The sequence below is a fragment of the Canis lupus genome, chromosome 19 (assembly GCF_048164855.1).
Source record: "Canis lupus baileyi chromosome 19, mCanLup2.hap1, whole genome shotgun sequence".
NCBI lineage: Eukaryota > Metazoa > Chordata > Mammalia > Carnivora > Canidae > Canis > Canis lupus.
This window is the reverse complement of record NC_132856.1, coordinates 52,810,636-52,826,070: the sequence shown is the minus strand read 5'-3', so window position 1 is coordinate 52,826,070 and position 15,435 is coordinate 52,810,636. Positions and strand designations below refer to the sequence as shown.

Sequence of the window (15,435 nt, the reverse complement as noted above, 5' to 3'; positions counted from 1 at the left end):
ATTCTCATTTGCAGATGGAGAAGCTGAAAAGCTGAAACACAGAGATTAGTTTCTTCAAAGTCATAGCCAGGCTTTGAACACAAGCGATCTGGCTCTTGAATGCTCTTAACCTACTATATCCTATTTCTTGTAGACATGTTTTCCCATGTTTTATATGACTGTGCCTCATTTTTTTTTTTAAGATTTTATTTATTCACGAGAGACACACACAGAGAGAGGCAGAGACAGGAAGAGGGAGAAGCAGGCTCCATGCATGGAGCCCGATGTGGTACTCGATTCCGGGACTCCAGGATCACGCCCTGAGCTGAAGGCAGGTGCTACGCCACTGAGCCACCCAGGGATCCCCGCCTCATTCTTTTTCAATGGTCACATAGGGGTCTAGTTCTAGATGAACTATCATTGAACTCTTCCTTGTTGGTGTCTTTGCCTCTCGTATCTATCTCCAGCCTGTCCCCAGGCACCTCCCCAGAGTCCCACAGGTGCCGCACACTCAATTTTAAGACGATTCAAACTGAGCTCATCATCCTCCTACAGACGCATCCTCCTGTGTCGCCAGCTAAGTGGCCATGCCAACACCCACCAGTCACCCAGGACAGAGGCAGGAGCCAGACCGAGAGAATAAGTTAAGTAGGTTCCAAAGGAAGTAGAAGATGTTTGGTCAGTGGCACAGGGAAAGGGTTAGTCTCGCAAAAGAAAAAAAAAAAGTGGGGGGACAGCTTTGGACATCTGGAGGAAACAGGTGGGGAGAAGGAGGATGGAGGAGCCAAATTTAGGCTTCTTCGCTGCTCATCACCAAGGCAACTGCGTTGCTACGGCAACAGCTAAGGCAGCACCGCCTCTTTCAAGTACCTCGTGGGCTGCCGTCACCTCGAAACCACCCGGACACTTCCGCATAAGGGGGCGCGGGCCTCCGGGAACGGCTGAGGAAGGCGGGAACTACTGCCGCAGTAGCCAATCGGATGGGGCCTGCGGCGAAGGACGCAAAGGAGGTGCCCGGACTTCTGTGAAGCTCGCCGGAGGCTGTGGAGAAGGACGGGCTCCAGCCCCTTCCCTACCAGTCAGCGGCCGAGGGAGGAAGGGGGCGGGATCCGGGGGAGGCCGTACGGGGGCGGGACCCGGTAGAACGCACGGAGGGTCCGCCCAGTCTCGCCGCTACCCAATAGAAAGCCCGAAGGCCTCTCCGGACTGCTCGGGCGCCCAATGAGCATCGTCGCCGGGCCCCGGGGCGAGGCGGGCCGAGCCAATCGGCGGCGGCGGTGGGCGGGTGCGGGCGGCATAGGCGGTGCGGCGGAGGCGGAGCGGGCGCTGCGGCAGGAGGGAAGATGGCGGACGAGGAGAAGCTGCCGCCCGGCTGGGAGAAGCGCATGAGCCGCAGCTCAGGTGCCGCGGGGGTCGGGGCTGGGGCGGGGCCGCGCGGGCCCGCGGAAGCAGGGCTCGAGCTCGCCCCTGGGGCGCGGCGCCGCCGCCCGATTCCCGTGGGGTCTTGGCTCCTCCGCGTCTTCCCAGGGTAACGGCCCGGGCCCGCCCCGTGGGGGCTGCGAACCTCAGGAGCGGGGATGCCGGAGGAAACTGAGGCAAGGGGCGGGGCCGGAGAGACCCAGCGCGCTGCCGGGGGTGGGGGGGCGGGGGCGGGGGGCCGGGGATCCCGCAGCCCTCCCCCAGGTGATGGCCCTGGCCCTGCCGATCCGGCTGACACCTTTTGGCCTATTGCACCCGACGTCCCCGGGGACCGTGTCTGCACCCTGCTGGGCCCGGGGGGCACCCCGGGGAAGGACACCCCAACCCCACGCTCAGGGCGTGGCCCCAGAGCGTTGCCGGGCCTCGGGCCCACAACCTGCCCCTGCTAACCCGCCGGCCATCCCCGCCTAACCCGAGTCTGTCGTCGCCGCCCGGTGGATGGACCCTGTGCCGGGAGCCCGATCTGAGGCTTATCCACAGTAATAATACCCGTAACCGGGCACGCTCATCTTACCGCCCAGCCCTGTGCCAAGTGTGTTTGGAGTGTGTTCTCCCTCTCTCTCTCTGAATGACCACAACTCTGGGAGGTGGATAGTTATCACCCCGTTTTGCAGGTGAGGAAGCAGAAGTCAGAAAACTTAAGGAGCTCCCCCAAGGTCATTCATTTCAGGGGGTGGGGGCTGGATTAGAGTCAGGTCAGTCTGACAGCAGAGCCCGCCTGCCCTTGTCACTGCAGACCAGTGAGGAGCAGGCCCAGCATCTCACCGCACTGCCTCCCCAGCCCATAAAAATCACAGTCACAGTGATATCTGCTCATTGAAGGCCAGGCCCTCTGGTGAGCACTTTGCACGGATCATCACTGTTCTCCACATTAGCCCCGTGAAGTTATGTCCTTAATCTCTCGCTTCACCCCCACTTTTCAGATGAGAAAACCAAGGTTCATGGAGAGAGAGGCCATTGCAAGGTTTTAGGGTCGGTCACTGGCTCAGCTCTCACTGAGCCCGCTCCAGCCCTGCTCCGTGGCCACAGCTGACAGCATGAATCCTGATGCTCTGCCCTGTTCTGGGCCCCCTCTCTGGCCATTTCTGCTCGGCTCCACCCTAATGGTCTTCCTCAGGGGTGACCTTCAGTTCTTCACGGTGCTGGGTGCCAGTCGTGCAAAAATCTCAGCCCCTGGAATGATGCCTGGGCTCTCCTGGGTTCTACCTCAATCTTCTCTCTTGTGGCCTTCCCTCCTTCCTGCTCCTTGGGCCCTGGGTAACGTTTGACCCCCCTGTACTGCTGGTCCATAGTTGTGCAGCGCTGTACACTGGGTGCGGGTTAAGAACAGAGCTTTCATGTTTGGCAACCTGGGTTTAATTCCTGCCTCCAGCCATGTGTGCCTGGGGCCAAGTGTACACTCAGGAAACATTCCAAAGGTGTGGAAGGTGAGGCCTCACTTCTGTCGTCTACAGGGAGATGATAGCTGTCACGCTCCTAATGTGTACTGGGCACTAGTCTAAGTGTGTTACCGCTGTGAGCTCACTCAGTCCTTAGCACAACCCTACAGGCAGGGACTGTTGTTATCTGCATTTTACAGGTGACAAAATCAAGGCCCAGAGAGGTTAGCTCACACAGTGAGTGACAGCCAGACTTGAACAGGCAGCCTGGCTGCCTGTCCCCACACCGGCTTTGTCTCTCCTGTCACTCTGGGTGGTTTTCCTCCTTGAAGTCACTAATAACTGAAGTTATGACATTGTCTTATTTGCTTGTCTGGGGCCTGCCCATCCCCATCTAGAATGCTGGCTCCCTCGGGGCCTGTAGCTCGAGGTGGACTCAGGGGATTTGTTGAATGAAGGAATCCCATTGGCCGGTCCGTCATCTTGGCCTCCGGGTGGTGTCCTTTGAGCAGGTCCCAGCTGAATTCCTGTATCCCCCCTCCTCCAGGCCGGGTATACTACTTCAATCACATTACTAATGCCAGCCAGTGGGAGCGGCCGAGTGGCAACAGCAGCAGTGGCAGCAAAAATGGACAAGGGGAGCCCACCAGGGTCCGCTGCTCGCACCTGCTTGTCAAGCACAGCCAGTCCCGGCGGCCCTCATCCTGGCGACAGGAGAAGATCACCAGGACCAAGGAGGAGGCCCTGGAGCTGATTAATGGTGAGCAGAGTTGGCAGCAGGTTGGAGTGGGGGGAATGTGGGGAGAGGTTGTCCCCTCATTGGGAGCTGGAGCCAGCCTCGTAGAAATCACACCAGGCCCTGCACCCCAGCTAACTCAGCTGTCAGCATTGGCTGCCACCGAACTGCCTGTACGTGACATGAGCCTGGACTGCACAGCTGCCTCTCCTTTTTCTTTCTATTTGGCATTTGAGGGTGAGCCAGGTTACGAGAGGAGGACCCAGCCTTGGGGGCTGGCAGCCCTGGGTTCAGATGGTGGCTATGCCCTGTAAGCTCCAGGGGGAGCTTGTGTCATCTTGAGACTCAGTTTTCCCCTCTGTAAAATGGGTGTTGTCACATACCTGCCCATACCTGGTGTGTAGGTGCCAAGAAAACTATGAAATCAGCAGCATTTAGCTCACTAGGGCCATAAGTTGCAGAACCCTGGTATGGAGCTGCCTGGTATGGCTGCCACTACCTACACATGGCTGTTACTATTTAAATTAATTAAAACTAAGCCATATTCAAGATTGGTTCCTTACACTGGCCACACTTCAAGTGCTTGGCAGCCACAGGTGGCTAGTGGCTGCCATCTTAGCGCAGATATAAAACTTTTCCATCCTTACAGGCAGTTCTGCTGGACAGTTCTGGGCTGGATCTCACGTGTGGTTTAATCATTCAGACTCTGGCACCACAGACCCCAGACCCTTTCTGGGCTGCTCTTACCCCAGATGACCTGTGCCTCACCCAGACCCCGACGGCCTGGGTTCCTATCTGGCACTGCCCAGCCCTGGCTGTGTGACCTTGAGCAAGTTACATAACATCTCTGAACCTGTCTTTTCACTTGTAAGATTCGTGTTTTGATGATAGAACCTACCTCCTAGGACAGTTGTGAAGACTCTGACCTCATGCAGTAAAAAGCATGAATGTAAAACATGAGTAACAGTTCCTGGTGTCTAGTAAATGTCCTCTAATGCTAACAGTCATGATGATTGTTGTTAGGAGCACAGGCCTTGCAAAGTGCAGACCCAGTCAGTGTTGGTGGTTGTTTTACTGTCATATTACTTGGTCCGGTATTTGGCTACAGGATATTACTTACACCCACACGCTTCCTGCGGTGTCCTGGCCCCTGCAAGCCTCACACAGCAGCCTCATAGAGAGGAGCAGAGCTCATGCGCAGATTCTGGAAGGCAGGTTAAAGAGCTCGCCTCCTGAGCTCTGTGAGGGCAGGGACTGGCTCTCTTCCCACCATATTCCCACCACTCTACACACAGCCTGGCCTATGCTCTGTCCTCACGGCCTTGTTTCATGAACAGCAGGGAGCCAGAAGTAAAGGCCTGGGCAAGGCCGTAGCTTGGACTCTGGGGAAGGCTGTGCAGGGGACTGAGGAGGATGAGACCTATCCCAGCAAGGTTGAGGCCCTGAGTGAGCGAAGAGTCCGGGTCCTTTCTGGAGACAGCAGGAAAGCTGGCCACATTTGACTGGGGGGTTTGGTCCTGCAGTGCCTTGCTTTCAGGAGAGAGCAGTGTGGGGAGTGTCAAGGGCCAGGGATGCTGGGAGGCCCAGAGCCCAGGCTGGTTGGATCTAACATTGAGCAGCTGGGAGGAGGGGTGTGCTGCCCCAGGGAAAAGGAGGAGGTTCGTGGAGAATGCCCAGAGAATCAAGGGGTGACCTGGGTCCTCCCAGCTCAGGTGGTCCGTGTTCTGAGGCTTGGGGACCCACAAGAGTGGGCAAGAGGCGGACCATCTGGGAGAGTGTCTAGTTCTGCAGAACAGCCAGGCCAGAGGCGGAGACCTTTGGGACAATCCTGGCAAGAGATGGCAGGAGGCCGAAGCAGTGGGCATAGCTGGGAAGAAAGGCTGTTAGGCCTCGGAGACTGCCTGGGAGGGGCAACTGAGGATGCCTCCCCGTTTCCAGGATGGATAGGTGTGCGCCTGGTGGGCTGTTACTGTGGGAGGATCCTGGGGCTGCTGAGTCCGTTAGGTCTTGGAGAAGGGGGATCTGGGAGGTGCTCCCAGGAAGCTGTCAGGCCCTGGAGTCGGTGTAGACTCTGGAGTGTTAGCAGGGGCTGGAACATGCATGTACCTGTGCAGATGGCCCGGGGGAGCTGTGGGCAGACCTGCAGCTACAGGCAGTGTGATGTGACTGGCCAGGGAGAGGGGAGCAGATTCCCAAGAGGTCAGGAGGCAGACTCAGGAGCATATGGTAACGGGTTAGCTGGGTGGGGCAGGGTGAGGTCACAACTAGTGTGGCTCATCCTGGAGTCACACACAGATAAAGCCTGGTGCCAGCTGTGTGGCCTTGAGCAAGTATCTCAGAGCCTTGGCTGCATCATCTGTAGAATGGGGATAGGATGGCCATGAGACCCAGGGGCCGGCCAGCGGTTGACGGCTCAACAGAGCAGTGGGCTCAGTGCCCAGCGCTTAACATCTACACAGGACCCTGGTCATTCAGGCCTGTGTGGTTGAGGGCCCAGGTCAGGACAAGGCATCTGCTCCTTTCTTGAAAGAGCTCTGAGCAGGGACTAGGGAGCCTGGTGGGACTTGGATGGGACTCAGGCGCCTGGTGGACTCAGCATGGAGACCCTCTGGTGACTTTGGCCTGTTTACTCAGTGTCTTGAGATGAGCTGGGACAGACCCCTCAGGGGTCATTAGGAGAAAGCTGGGAGATGGCCCAGGCCACGGAATGCTTTGTAACCAGACACTCATGTGCCCTGTCAGCAAGCTTCGGGTGTCCAGGCCTGTTTTTCTCTTCTGTAAAAGTGGACGCTCCCCCTGTCCTGGGCTTGTTCCAGGTGATCAGGAGATCAGGATTTGGGCTCGAATCTCATCAGTACCCATTTAGGTCCATCGCCCCGAGGGGACAGGCTGCCTGCAATAAGAACCAGCATGTCCGCGTTTTCTGCTGAGGCTCCTTTTCCTCTGCAGCTGCTGGGCTGTGGCCAGGCCCTGCCAGGGATCTGGGGACCAGCTGCCTGTCATTGCCAGTGTCCTTGTCTAAGGAGGCCAGGCTGTGGAGAAGCCCTCTCCACCTGCTCCCCATCCCTCCAGCCCCACATGCCTGGGACCTAAGGGTCCCAGGGAGGCCCTGGTGTGAGTAGCAGTCTCCTCAAACATGCTCATTCCCAGGGTCTGCGGGTCAGTGAGCCCCTTTGGCCTAGCGTCCCCACCCAAGGTTGGCGGGTCCCTTCCAGTCTACTGTCTTCAGGCTGAGTCTCTGGTCTCTCTGGGCCCCTCCTGCTGGATCTTCGGTTTTCTGGGCAGATTTAATCCTGTCCACTTTTACTTGGTCCAGGCCCCTTCCCTTGTCTGTCTCTAAACCTTTCTAGGGGTGCCTGGGTGGCTGAATCGGTTAAGTATCCAACTCTTGATTTCACTTTAGGTCATGATCTCAGGGGCCCCACGTTGGGGGTCCAGACTGAGTGTGGAGCCTGCTTAGGATACTCTATTCCTCTCCCTCTGCCCCTCCCCTGCTTTAAAAAAAGCAACATCTTAGAATCAGAGACCACTGATTTGTTTACTCACTTTCCCTAAACAATTGTGGTGTATTACCTTGCAGTGCTGTAACAGAATACCACAGGCTGGCTGTTTATTTTCCACAGTTCCAGGGCTAGAAGTCTGAGATGAAGGTTCTGACCGATTCAGTTTCTGGTGAAGACTGTCTTTCTGGCTTGTAGGCAGCTGCCTCCTCACTGTGTACTCACGTGGCCTTTCCATGGCATGTGCACATGGGGAGTGAGGGGGAGCTCTCTAGTGTCTCTTCTTATAAGGACTCTAATCCTATGGGACCAGGAGGTCTCCCTTATGACCTCATTTATCACTGATTACTTGCATGAAGGCCCGTCTCCAAACACAGTCATTTTGGGGATTGAGGCCTCAACATACGAACTTGGAGGGGACACGTTCATTCCCTACCACATGGACTGACAGCTAGTAACTGTCAGGGGCTTGTGCTGCACCAGGCATTTTCCAGCAGTAACTGTCCCTCCTGCTAGCCCTCCAGGGTGGGAGCTGCTATAAATAGCCCATTTTACAGGTCAGGCGAGTATGCCTTCGAGAGGCAGTCACCCACCAGGGTCACAGAGCTCGGGATGGGTAGAGCTGAGATCTGAATACAACAGTGGGGGAGTCTAGAGTTTACCCGCCTTGGCCTCAGAGACGCATGGAGCAGGCCAGCCTGTGACCTCCCAGCAGCGACAGGTGCACTTCTGTCATGCAGCCAGTTTCAAAGGCCCCCCAACTCCCCAAATCAGGTAAAAGTTCCCTGCTTCAGATGGGGAGCTCCTTGAGAGGCTGCCCCCCAGGATCTGCCTCTCACCTGGAGCGCCCGTTGGATGGAGTGCCGTCTCGGTGAGGGGTGTTGAGGCAGGCTGGCTAGGTCAGGGCATCGCCAGGAGGGTGGCAGGGGGTGTTTGGTATGTGCTTCCTTTTCCTCCCCCCTTGAGCATTTGGATCTAAGGCACAGAGGAAAGAGACATGAGATTCCAGCATTTCTGTCTAAGGAGCGGAGGGGTGGATCCCTCTCCCTCCTTCTCTGTGGCCTGTTTCTGTCTCATTTATTCATGAATTCCTTCAGCATTAGGGAGCACCTGTTCTGTGCACAGGGCCAGGTGCTGGGAACACAGCAGCGAGCAAGGCCCACTGGCCCTGCCCTCCCAGTCTGAGGCAGGTGACACACAGATGGGACACTGGCAAATGTAGGGGGGCACCTCCCACAGCGGGGTCTTAGGAAAGACTCCTGGATGAGGCCAGAGGACAACAAATGAGCTTCCTATGGGAAGAGACCATTAAGCAAAGGCCTCGAGGTGGCAGGGGCAGGGCAGACTGGGAGGGCTGTCACGGGGGCTGGGTTAATACTGAGCCCAGGGGATGCACAGGGGCCTGAGGGTTCCCTTGCATCTTGGCTTGTGGCCAGACTCCTGACGGGCAGCTTCTAGAAAGAGGAGATGAGAAAGCAGTGATTTTTTTTTTGTTTGTTTTTAAGTCACTTGAGGCTCCTGTCCAAGCAGAACATTTCCTGAGAGTTGGCTGATCAGAGGAAGATTTGGGTGCTATGAACTATGGCGGGCAGAAACTTGGCTTTTATTTGATTTTTGGGCTGATATCTGTGTGTACCATGGCCAGGCCATCTAGTCTCAGGGATCCCTGCTGACTCACAGCATCGGCTCCTGGAGGATGCGGCAAGGTGGTGCTGTACTGGGCTCGGCTCTGCAGGTGCGGGGCCTGTGCCCGGAGCCGGGCAGGTTACAGCAGGGAGCACTGTATGCACAGGATTCTCTGGCCAGCGAATCGAGGTCCAGACAAGGGAAAGGAGGAAGAATCTTGAGGCTGCCCAGGTGAGGCGAAGAGATAGCCCGGAGTCCAGGGAGTAGAGAAGTCTCGGTGATGTCCAGTTCAGGCTGGATCACTAATGGGTGCAGCTAGCACTGGGGGGCCACCTAGCAGCCCCAGCGGGCATGGTCAGCCCCAGCATGGGCATTGCAGGCAGAAGCCACCCCTGCCCATGGAGGGTGGGGCTCATGTCGCACTGGCAAGCTTTTCTGACCAGGCAGCCTGTCCCATGACAAGATGCACAGGCAGGATAGCCCAGGGATGGGCAAGTCACACAGAAACGGGGGGAGTCTTATCCCTGAGACGCGTGGCCCTTGTGGATGGGAGAATTGTGACAGCACCTAACATTTGTCAGAGTCTCCATGGCAGGCACACTGTGCTGTCACTGTGGTCTGCTGGCAGATGACTAATGGGCCAGCAGCAGAGGGATGGTTGGGACATGGGGATGACAGGGTGAGGGGGACAGCAGTGGAAGGCCCCCAGTGGACCAGATACCAGGACCCAGGCGCTGCCATGGTGTGGGACAGGATGGGGTGATAGATGTGTTGTCACAGTTGTGTTGTTTCAGTTGTGGTCATAGCGGAGTTTGCACGAGCTCAGCAGGCAGATGGCCCCGGCTGGGTGTCTGGGCCTCAGTTCGCCAGGTGGCTTAATCAGCAGCATCCCTGTGGTGCTCAGACAGGAGCAGTGGAGGGTGGTGTGCAGAAGCCCACTAGCAGGGATAACAGGGTGATCCTCACACCCGGGGTGGGCTGGGTGGGTGTGCAGAATGTCCCCAGGAGAGTAGCTGTCAGGGAGGCCATGTGGGACCAGGGTGGTCTGGAGCTGCATGTCCTGGGAGTCCACCCCGTGGCTGCGCCTGTGGGTGCAGGGACAAGACTGGCAGGAATGTTCCTTCAAGCGCTGGGGCAGCTGGTTGGAGCAGGATGGGGCATTTCGAGGAGGAGAGGGTGGGCTCTGGCTCTAGGGGCTCCTGCCTGGAACCTGGACTCAGGAGCAACAGGAGGCTCTTCCTCACCACGCAAACACAGCCTTCCTATGTGCCCTGCTCCCCACATGTGAGTCATATAGGTGCTCAGTGCAGCCTCAGCCTTCCCCCACCCCCCGCCCCCAGGAGATGAGTCCCCAGCGGAAGCAGTTTGTACCACACACAGGATGCATCCAGTGTGATGCCACCACAGCCTTTTAGGGCAGCTGCAAGAACGGTGTCGGCTGCTATGAGGCCATGTCCATGGAAATGACACATGTCCCGTCTCGGCTGCCTTGTGGTCTCTTCACGACGCCCCACTTAGCAGCCTGGGCCTTCCTCCCAGTTCCAATAGGTTGGACAGTTGAGGCCCAGGGGATCCGCCAACAGCTCCTGTGGCAGAGCTGGCCTGGTGCCCCAGCCTCCTGCCTTTCTCCTGGAAACTTCTAGAAAATTTCCCCATCAGTGCCTTGTGGGATCTTGGCAGGGCCCTGGGTCCCAGCATCCCTCTTCAGTATTTGCCCTGCTTTTTGCCCTCCTCCCCAACAGGGCCTAGAGGTAGAGATTTTCCCCAAAATACGTGTTGGGGTGTGGGAAAAGGTCATGTTGTGTTCATGTTATGTCTGTAGGGGGCGGGAGGTAGGAGTGGCAAAGGGAGCTGGGGTGGGGGAACGGGCTCTGAGACCAGTGTGGCTATTGAGGCCACCACAGGGTCAGGGGGCGCACACTTGGTGGCGGGGGGGTGGGGGGTGTTCATGAATGTGTGTGGAGCGAGTGGTCACCCTTGCAAATAGGGCAGGGGTTGCGTGCCTCCTTTCCGAGGGAAGTGCCCCCTCCATCAGGAGCCCCCCGCTCCATCCCACCCTGCCTTTGATGAGAGGTCTCCCTGTATGTCCACAGGCTACATCCAGAAGATCAAGTCAGGAGAGGAAGACTTTGAATCTCTGGCCTCACAGTTCAGCGACTGCAGTTCGGCCAAGGCCAGGGGAGACCTGGGTGCCTTCAGCAGAGGTGCGCAAGGAGTGGGCACTACCTGGCCCTAGAGGAGCCTCTGTCCCAGCCGCGGGGATCCCCCTGCCAGGGGGAGGTTGGGAGGGGTAGCCCCGGCTGTGCAGGTCTTCAGGGTCCACCAGGTGGCAGCACAGTCCCGCAGGCTCCAGAGGGACTCCCACTGCTGGGGGGTTGGCTGGGCTGCAGAGCCCTCTGCCTGGCTTCCTTTCCCCCCTGCGGTGGGAAGTCCGTCTGTGGGTCCCTCGATGCAGTTGTCCCCATCATGGACACGGCAGGGTAGGTACTTGGCTGCCGTGTGCCTCTCCTCTGGTTGGGGGGTGTAAGGCTGGGTCCCCAAGAATGCCCCTCCCAGCACCACCCACAGGGGTGAGGGGAGGAGAGTTCAGCTCAGCAGCCCTGAGTTTAGGTCTATGGGGCTCAGGCAGTGGAAAGGGGGGAGCAGAGGGGATCAGGCCACCTCCTCCTCCTCCTTTCTCTCCTCTTCCCCCTCCACCTTGGGGTCTGCAGAGCATCGGGGAGGGGCCCAGGATGGGGTGAGGAGTGTGGGAAGAGCCAGCAAGGGGCTGTCAGCTGCCTGTGTGCCCCAGGAGGCAGGCAGGACAGATGATGCGGCAGGGGCTGGGAACGGGGGCCCAGGGAGACGAGTTCATCACTAAAATGTGCCTCCCAAGTGCACAGCAGTGGCAGCAGCTCTGCCTGCCATCCCTCATGCTGTCCTCAGGCTTCCTGGGGCCTTCTTAATGGCCCGCCGCCCCACTGACAGGGCCATAAACCATGTGATGGATGAGCGTGAGGCTCAGCGCAGGTGGGAGTCCCATCTGCCCGCTCCACCTGGTCCTGGCCTGCGGCCGGGTCTTGACCCCCACACACCATCGCTCACACTTCCCCAGGTCAGATGCAGAAGCCATTTGAAGATGCCTCCTTTGCACTGCGGACGGGGGAGATGAGCGGGCCCGTGTTCACGGATTCCGGCATCCACATCATCCTGCGCACGGAGTGAGGGGTGTGGGTGGCTCAGGCCTGGCCTGCAGGGTCGGGTGGGGTGGGACAGGTGGCTGGGCCCACAGACTCTGCTCCCTGCTGTCAGCTGGCCAACAGGTGCCCTACCCTGCTGACGTCACAGTATTTATTGTTCTCAAAATGGCTGAGGGGAGCTCTTCACCACTGGGGGCCCCCTCTCTGCCCCTAGTTGGAGCTGTCCCTGTCAGACTCCCCTCCCCTTTAGGAATTGACTTCAGAAGGGCAGGTGAGTGGGGAGGCTCCCAGACGGAAGGGGTGGGGGTCACCTGTCCCAAAGAGAAGACCTAGTCAGCTGAGCTGCCCCTGTGTCCCTCCTTGCCACCCAGGTCCAGGATGGGGGCAGGACGGCCTTAACACTGTTTCTGGTTATGCTATGTTCCTCTATTCAATTGCAAAAAGCAAATGCTCCACGTGGGGCCCAGGCTGCCCACCACCTTGGGGTCCTCACTGAGTGGCAGTGCAGCCCCCTTCGCATCCTTGATTAAACTTGGAACCACTACTCTGCTGTCCTGTGTCTCGTTCCCTCCCCGCTGAGGTGAGGGGGAGCTGTCAGAGGAGCCATCATCTTCCGTCCTCCCTGGTGTCCAAGTATCCAGGCTGCATTTCCTCCCTGAGATGCCTCCCTTCATCCCGGGGAAGGAGGGCTCCTAGCAGAGAATTAGGGTGCCAGTCAGTGCCAGTGGTCCTCCAACTTGGGTATTGAAGAATGTTCGAGAATGCAAGGGCAGTGCCCTGACCTCACATCTCTGGATTCAGCAGGTCAGGGTGGAGCTGGGGATCTTCAGGGGATCCTTGGAGAGCCAGACCGAAGCCCCCCTGCCCTGAGTGCCCTCTGCACCTATCACCCCATGCCCTCCATACACAGGCCACTCCCAAGTAGAACACATTAGACCCAGCACCCCGATGCCTGCTTTCCTGTTATTACAAATGCTTCTGGCACGATGTTCCTGGGTCCTGCCTCCTCTGATGCTGTTACCTTAGCAACACGGGACCAGCCAGGAAGAGGGGTGCTACCACCAGGCACCTCTGAGAGTGGGGATCCTGCCCAACCTTCTGGGGAAGGGTCCATGGGGAAAGGGCCCTCTTGGAGCAGAGCGGGTCCCTGTGGGCAGAGAGAGTAGAGGCATCTCCCAGGTGGCCTGTGGGTGTGGCCCTCCTGCTTTCTGTCCCCTCCTCAGGGCCTCCCCTGTGCCAGGGCCTGGGCTGGGGGCGCAGTTCAGTCACGGGGCTTATCAGTTTAGCCCACTCTACCCCCCTCGTTCAATGGAAACCAGCCCCACCCCAAGGGAGGCCCCTACGGCTGTATCTCATAAACGGTCACCTGGGCCAGCTCCCATCTGGCTGGTTTCTGGAGCGATCGCTCTCTGCCTGCTGCCTGCCAGAGTGTTTGTCATTAGGAAGGTTTAATGGGCTTCCTCTCCACAGAATCTCCCGTCACCTGTGGGGGCCAGCAGGCAGGCGGCAGCACCCCCGTTTGCACCAACAATTCTGTGTGACGGGGGAGCGATCACACCCTTCCTGACTCGAGCCTCTGGGAAGGAGCAGAAATGAAGAGGGTGCACGGGGCTGAGACGCTGCTGGGGCGTGGTGTATGTTTTCCTGTGTGGGGTTGGCAGGGAGATGGTCTTTGTAGCGTTCTCTGTCACTGTGGGAATCTGTGCGTGTGTGCGTGTGTGTGTGTGTGTGTGCACGGGCAGCTGTGGGACTCTGGTTATCCCTCGGTTTGTGTCCTATGTGACACGAGGAGTCCCCCTGACTGGGTGTGGCCACCCCCTTCATCTAGCTGTGCAGCGGCCAGAACCCAAACACAAAAGAATGTCGCTGTTAGATAAACATGCCTCGGAGGCCACTCAGCGTCGGGGTGATTCATGGTTAAGTAGCTGTGGCTTCCCTCACCTGCTCCGCATTCCCACCCGCTGCCTCTTGCCTGGAGGCGGGGTCATAAATCCCAGACCTTCTGGACGGTGACAGCGGTGCAGTCTTCCCTCCTGTCCTTTTGGCCTCACATTTCCCAGCCCAGAATGCCCTGGCGCCAGGGCTGCAGGGAGGGGGGAGGGGGGTTCCACTCCTCTGCCACACGCACCAGCTCAGGCCTGTGGCCATGCGGCAGGGCTGGACTGGGTCCCCTCAACTTCAACTTGGGGTACCGCAGGCTCTGCCACAGATAGGATGGGCTGCAAAGCTACCCCGGTGTCACCAGGCGCACCGTCCACAAGGGGGGATGTCAGAGGTGGCAGCAGGCAGCCCGAGGCACACAGGAATCCCGGAGGAAGGGGGGGCTGTTCCTCCTGCCAATCTTTGGTTGAGACAAAAGCCACAAATGCAAACCTGTAAGGAGCTCTGGGCTTGCCTCTGTGTGAGAGAGGGGGCGGGCGGTGTGATGCCAAGCGCTCTGGGCATCTGTAGGACTGGTGTGCAGATGTGACAGGCACACCCACACCCAGCCCTGTGTTCTGTGCGGGTCTCCAGGTCTGTGTGTGTTTTGGACAAAGACTGGAACTTGGCAGCCCTCGGTCCCCAACCTTCCACTGGGGGTAGGAGAGACCAATGAACTGCCCACCCCCACTGTGCTCACTGGGGGAGATTTGTCTGCAAATAAATACATATAGAAGGGCTGGGGTACAGAGGTCCTAAGTGTCCCAACCCTGTCCCTGTTTTTTTTCTTCTTTCTTTCTTTTAATTCCTGAGACAGACAGACAGATAGGCTGAAGGAGAAGCAGGCTCCCTTCAGGGAGCCTGATGCAGGACTGGATCCCAGGACCCTGGAATCCTGACCTGAGCCACAGGCAGACGCTCAACCACTGAGCCACCCAGGTGCCCATTCTTCGTTTCTTTTTTTTTTTTTTTTTTAAACTAGGTACAAAGTGCCTTCATGGGCCTATCCCGGAATCGGTTCTTTTTCAATGTCAAACTTGTTAATTTAAATGGAAATTAATTGCTTTTCTTGAAAATTTCTTTAAAAATTGGTTTTAAATGAGTGCATTAGGCAGTCCCATTTATTATTCATTGGTTTCATTTGCAGTATGGCCCCGGTGTCCCGAGTTCCCGGAGATGATTTAATCAGAGAGGCCATTAATTAGAGATGGGCGGGGGAGGGTAGCTCCCAGAAGAGCAGGTCTTGCTAACTACATGGTCTCAGTGGGGTGGGATCCAGGCCTGTGGGGCTCTTTACGCAAGATCCCTCTCCAGATTCAGTGGGGTCCATGTGGTGGAGCGAACGTGCAGGTGGGAGTCCGCACTCCCCTTGTTGCCAACCACTGGCCCCAGGGATGACTCTCCTCACTCCTGCAGTCTGTCTCACCTTGGCCACCAGGGATCTGGCTAAAATAAAGCCCTCCCCTGTTCCTCTTCTCTGCCCCCCACTCCCCACCATAGCCACATCATTGAGGCTCCTAGGGAACTGGCCTCTGCTTCTTCGATCTCTTCTGGCTCTCCCACATGCCTTCCTGCCTCCCATGCTCCCTAGCTTTGCTTCTCCTTCCTCCTCCAGGAGCTCTGGTCTCTACCCAAGC

The 15,435-nt window shown here is 57.8% G+C and overlaps 1 protein-coding gene and 1 long non-coding RNA gene across 3 annotated transcripts; one reads left to right on the top strand and one right to left on the bottom strand.

Annotated features, from left to right (window-relative positions):
- Positions 1-1,219: 1,219 nt before the first annotated feature.
- PIN1 (peptidylprolyl cis/trans isomerase, NIMA-interacting 1) lies at positions 1,220-12,422 on the top strand. Its single transcript, XM_072787359.1, has 4 exons — positions 1,220-1,380; positions 3,385-3,597; positions 10,793-10,903; positions 11,794-12,422. Exons 1-4 carry the CDS (start codon positions 1,323-1,325, stop codon positions 11,901-11,903), a joined length of 492 nt encoding a protein of 163 aa, XP_072643460.1. The 5' UTR covers positions 1,220-1,322; the 3' UTR covers positions 11,904-12,422.
- Positions 6,186-11,913, bottom strand: LOC140610861 (uncharacterized). Of its 2 annotated transcripts, XR_012012327.1 has the most exons (5): positions 11,774-11,912; positions 10,071-10,338; positions 8,752-9,784; positions 7,913-8,048; positions 6,186-6,466 (listed from the first exon to the last, which is right to left on the bottom strand). It is a non-coding gene; the product is annotated as an uncharacterized lncRNA (long non-coding RNA). The 2 variants fall into 2 exon arrangements; XR_012012326.1 differs by lacking the exon at positions 10,071-10,338 and having other exon boundaries at positions 11,774-11,913.
- Positions 12,423-15,435: the final 3,013 nt, after the last annotated feature.

Coding starts and splice junctions, on each gene's coding strand:
- PIN1 (XM_072787359.1), top strand. CDS start 1,323: ATGGCGGACGAGGAGAAGCTGCCGCCCGGCTGGGAGAAGCGCATGAGC. Junction 3,598..10,792: donor GGCCCTGGAGCTGATTAATG/GTGAGCAGAGTT, acceptor GTATGTCCACAG/GCTACATCCAGAAGATCAAG. Junction 10,904..11,793: donor CCTGGGTGCCTTCAGCAGAG/GTGCGCAAGGAG, acceptor ACACTTCCCCAG/GTCAGATGCAGAAGCCATTT.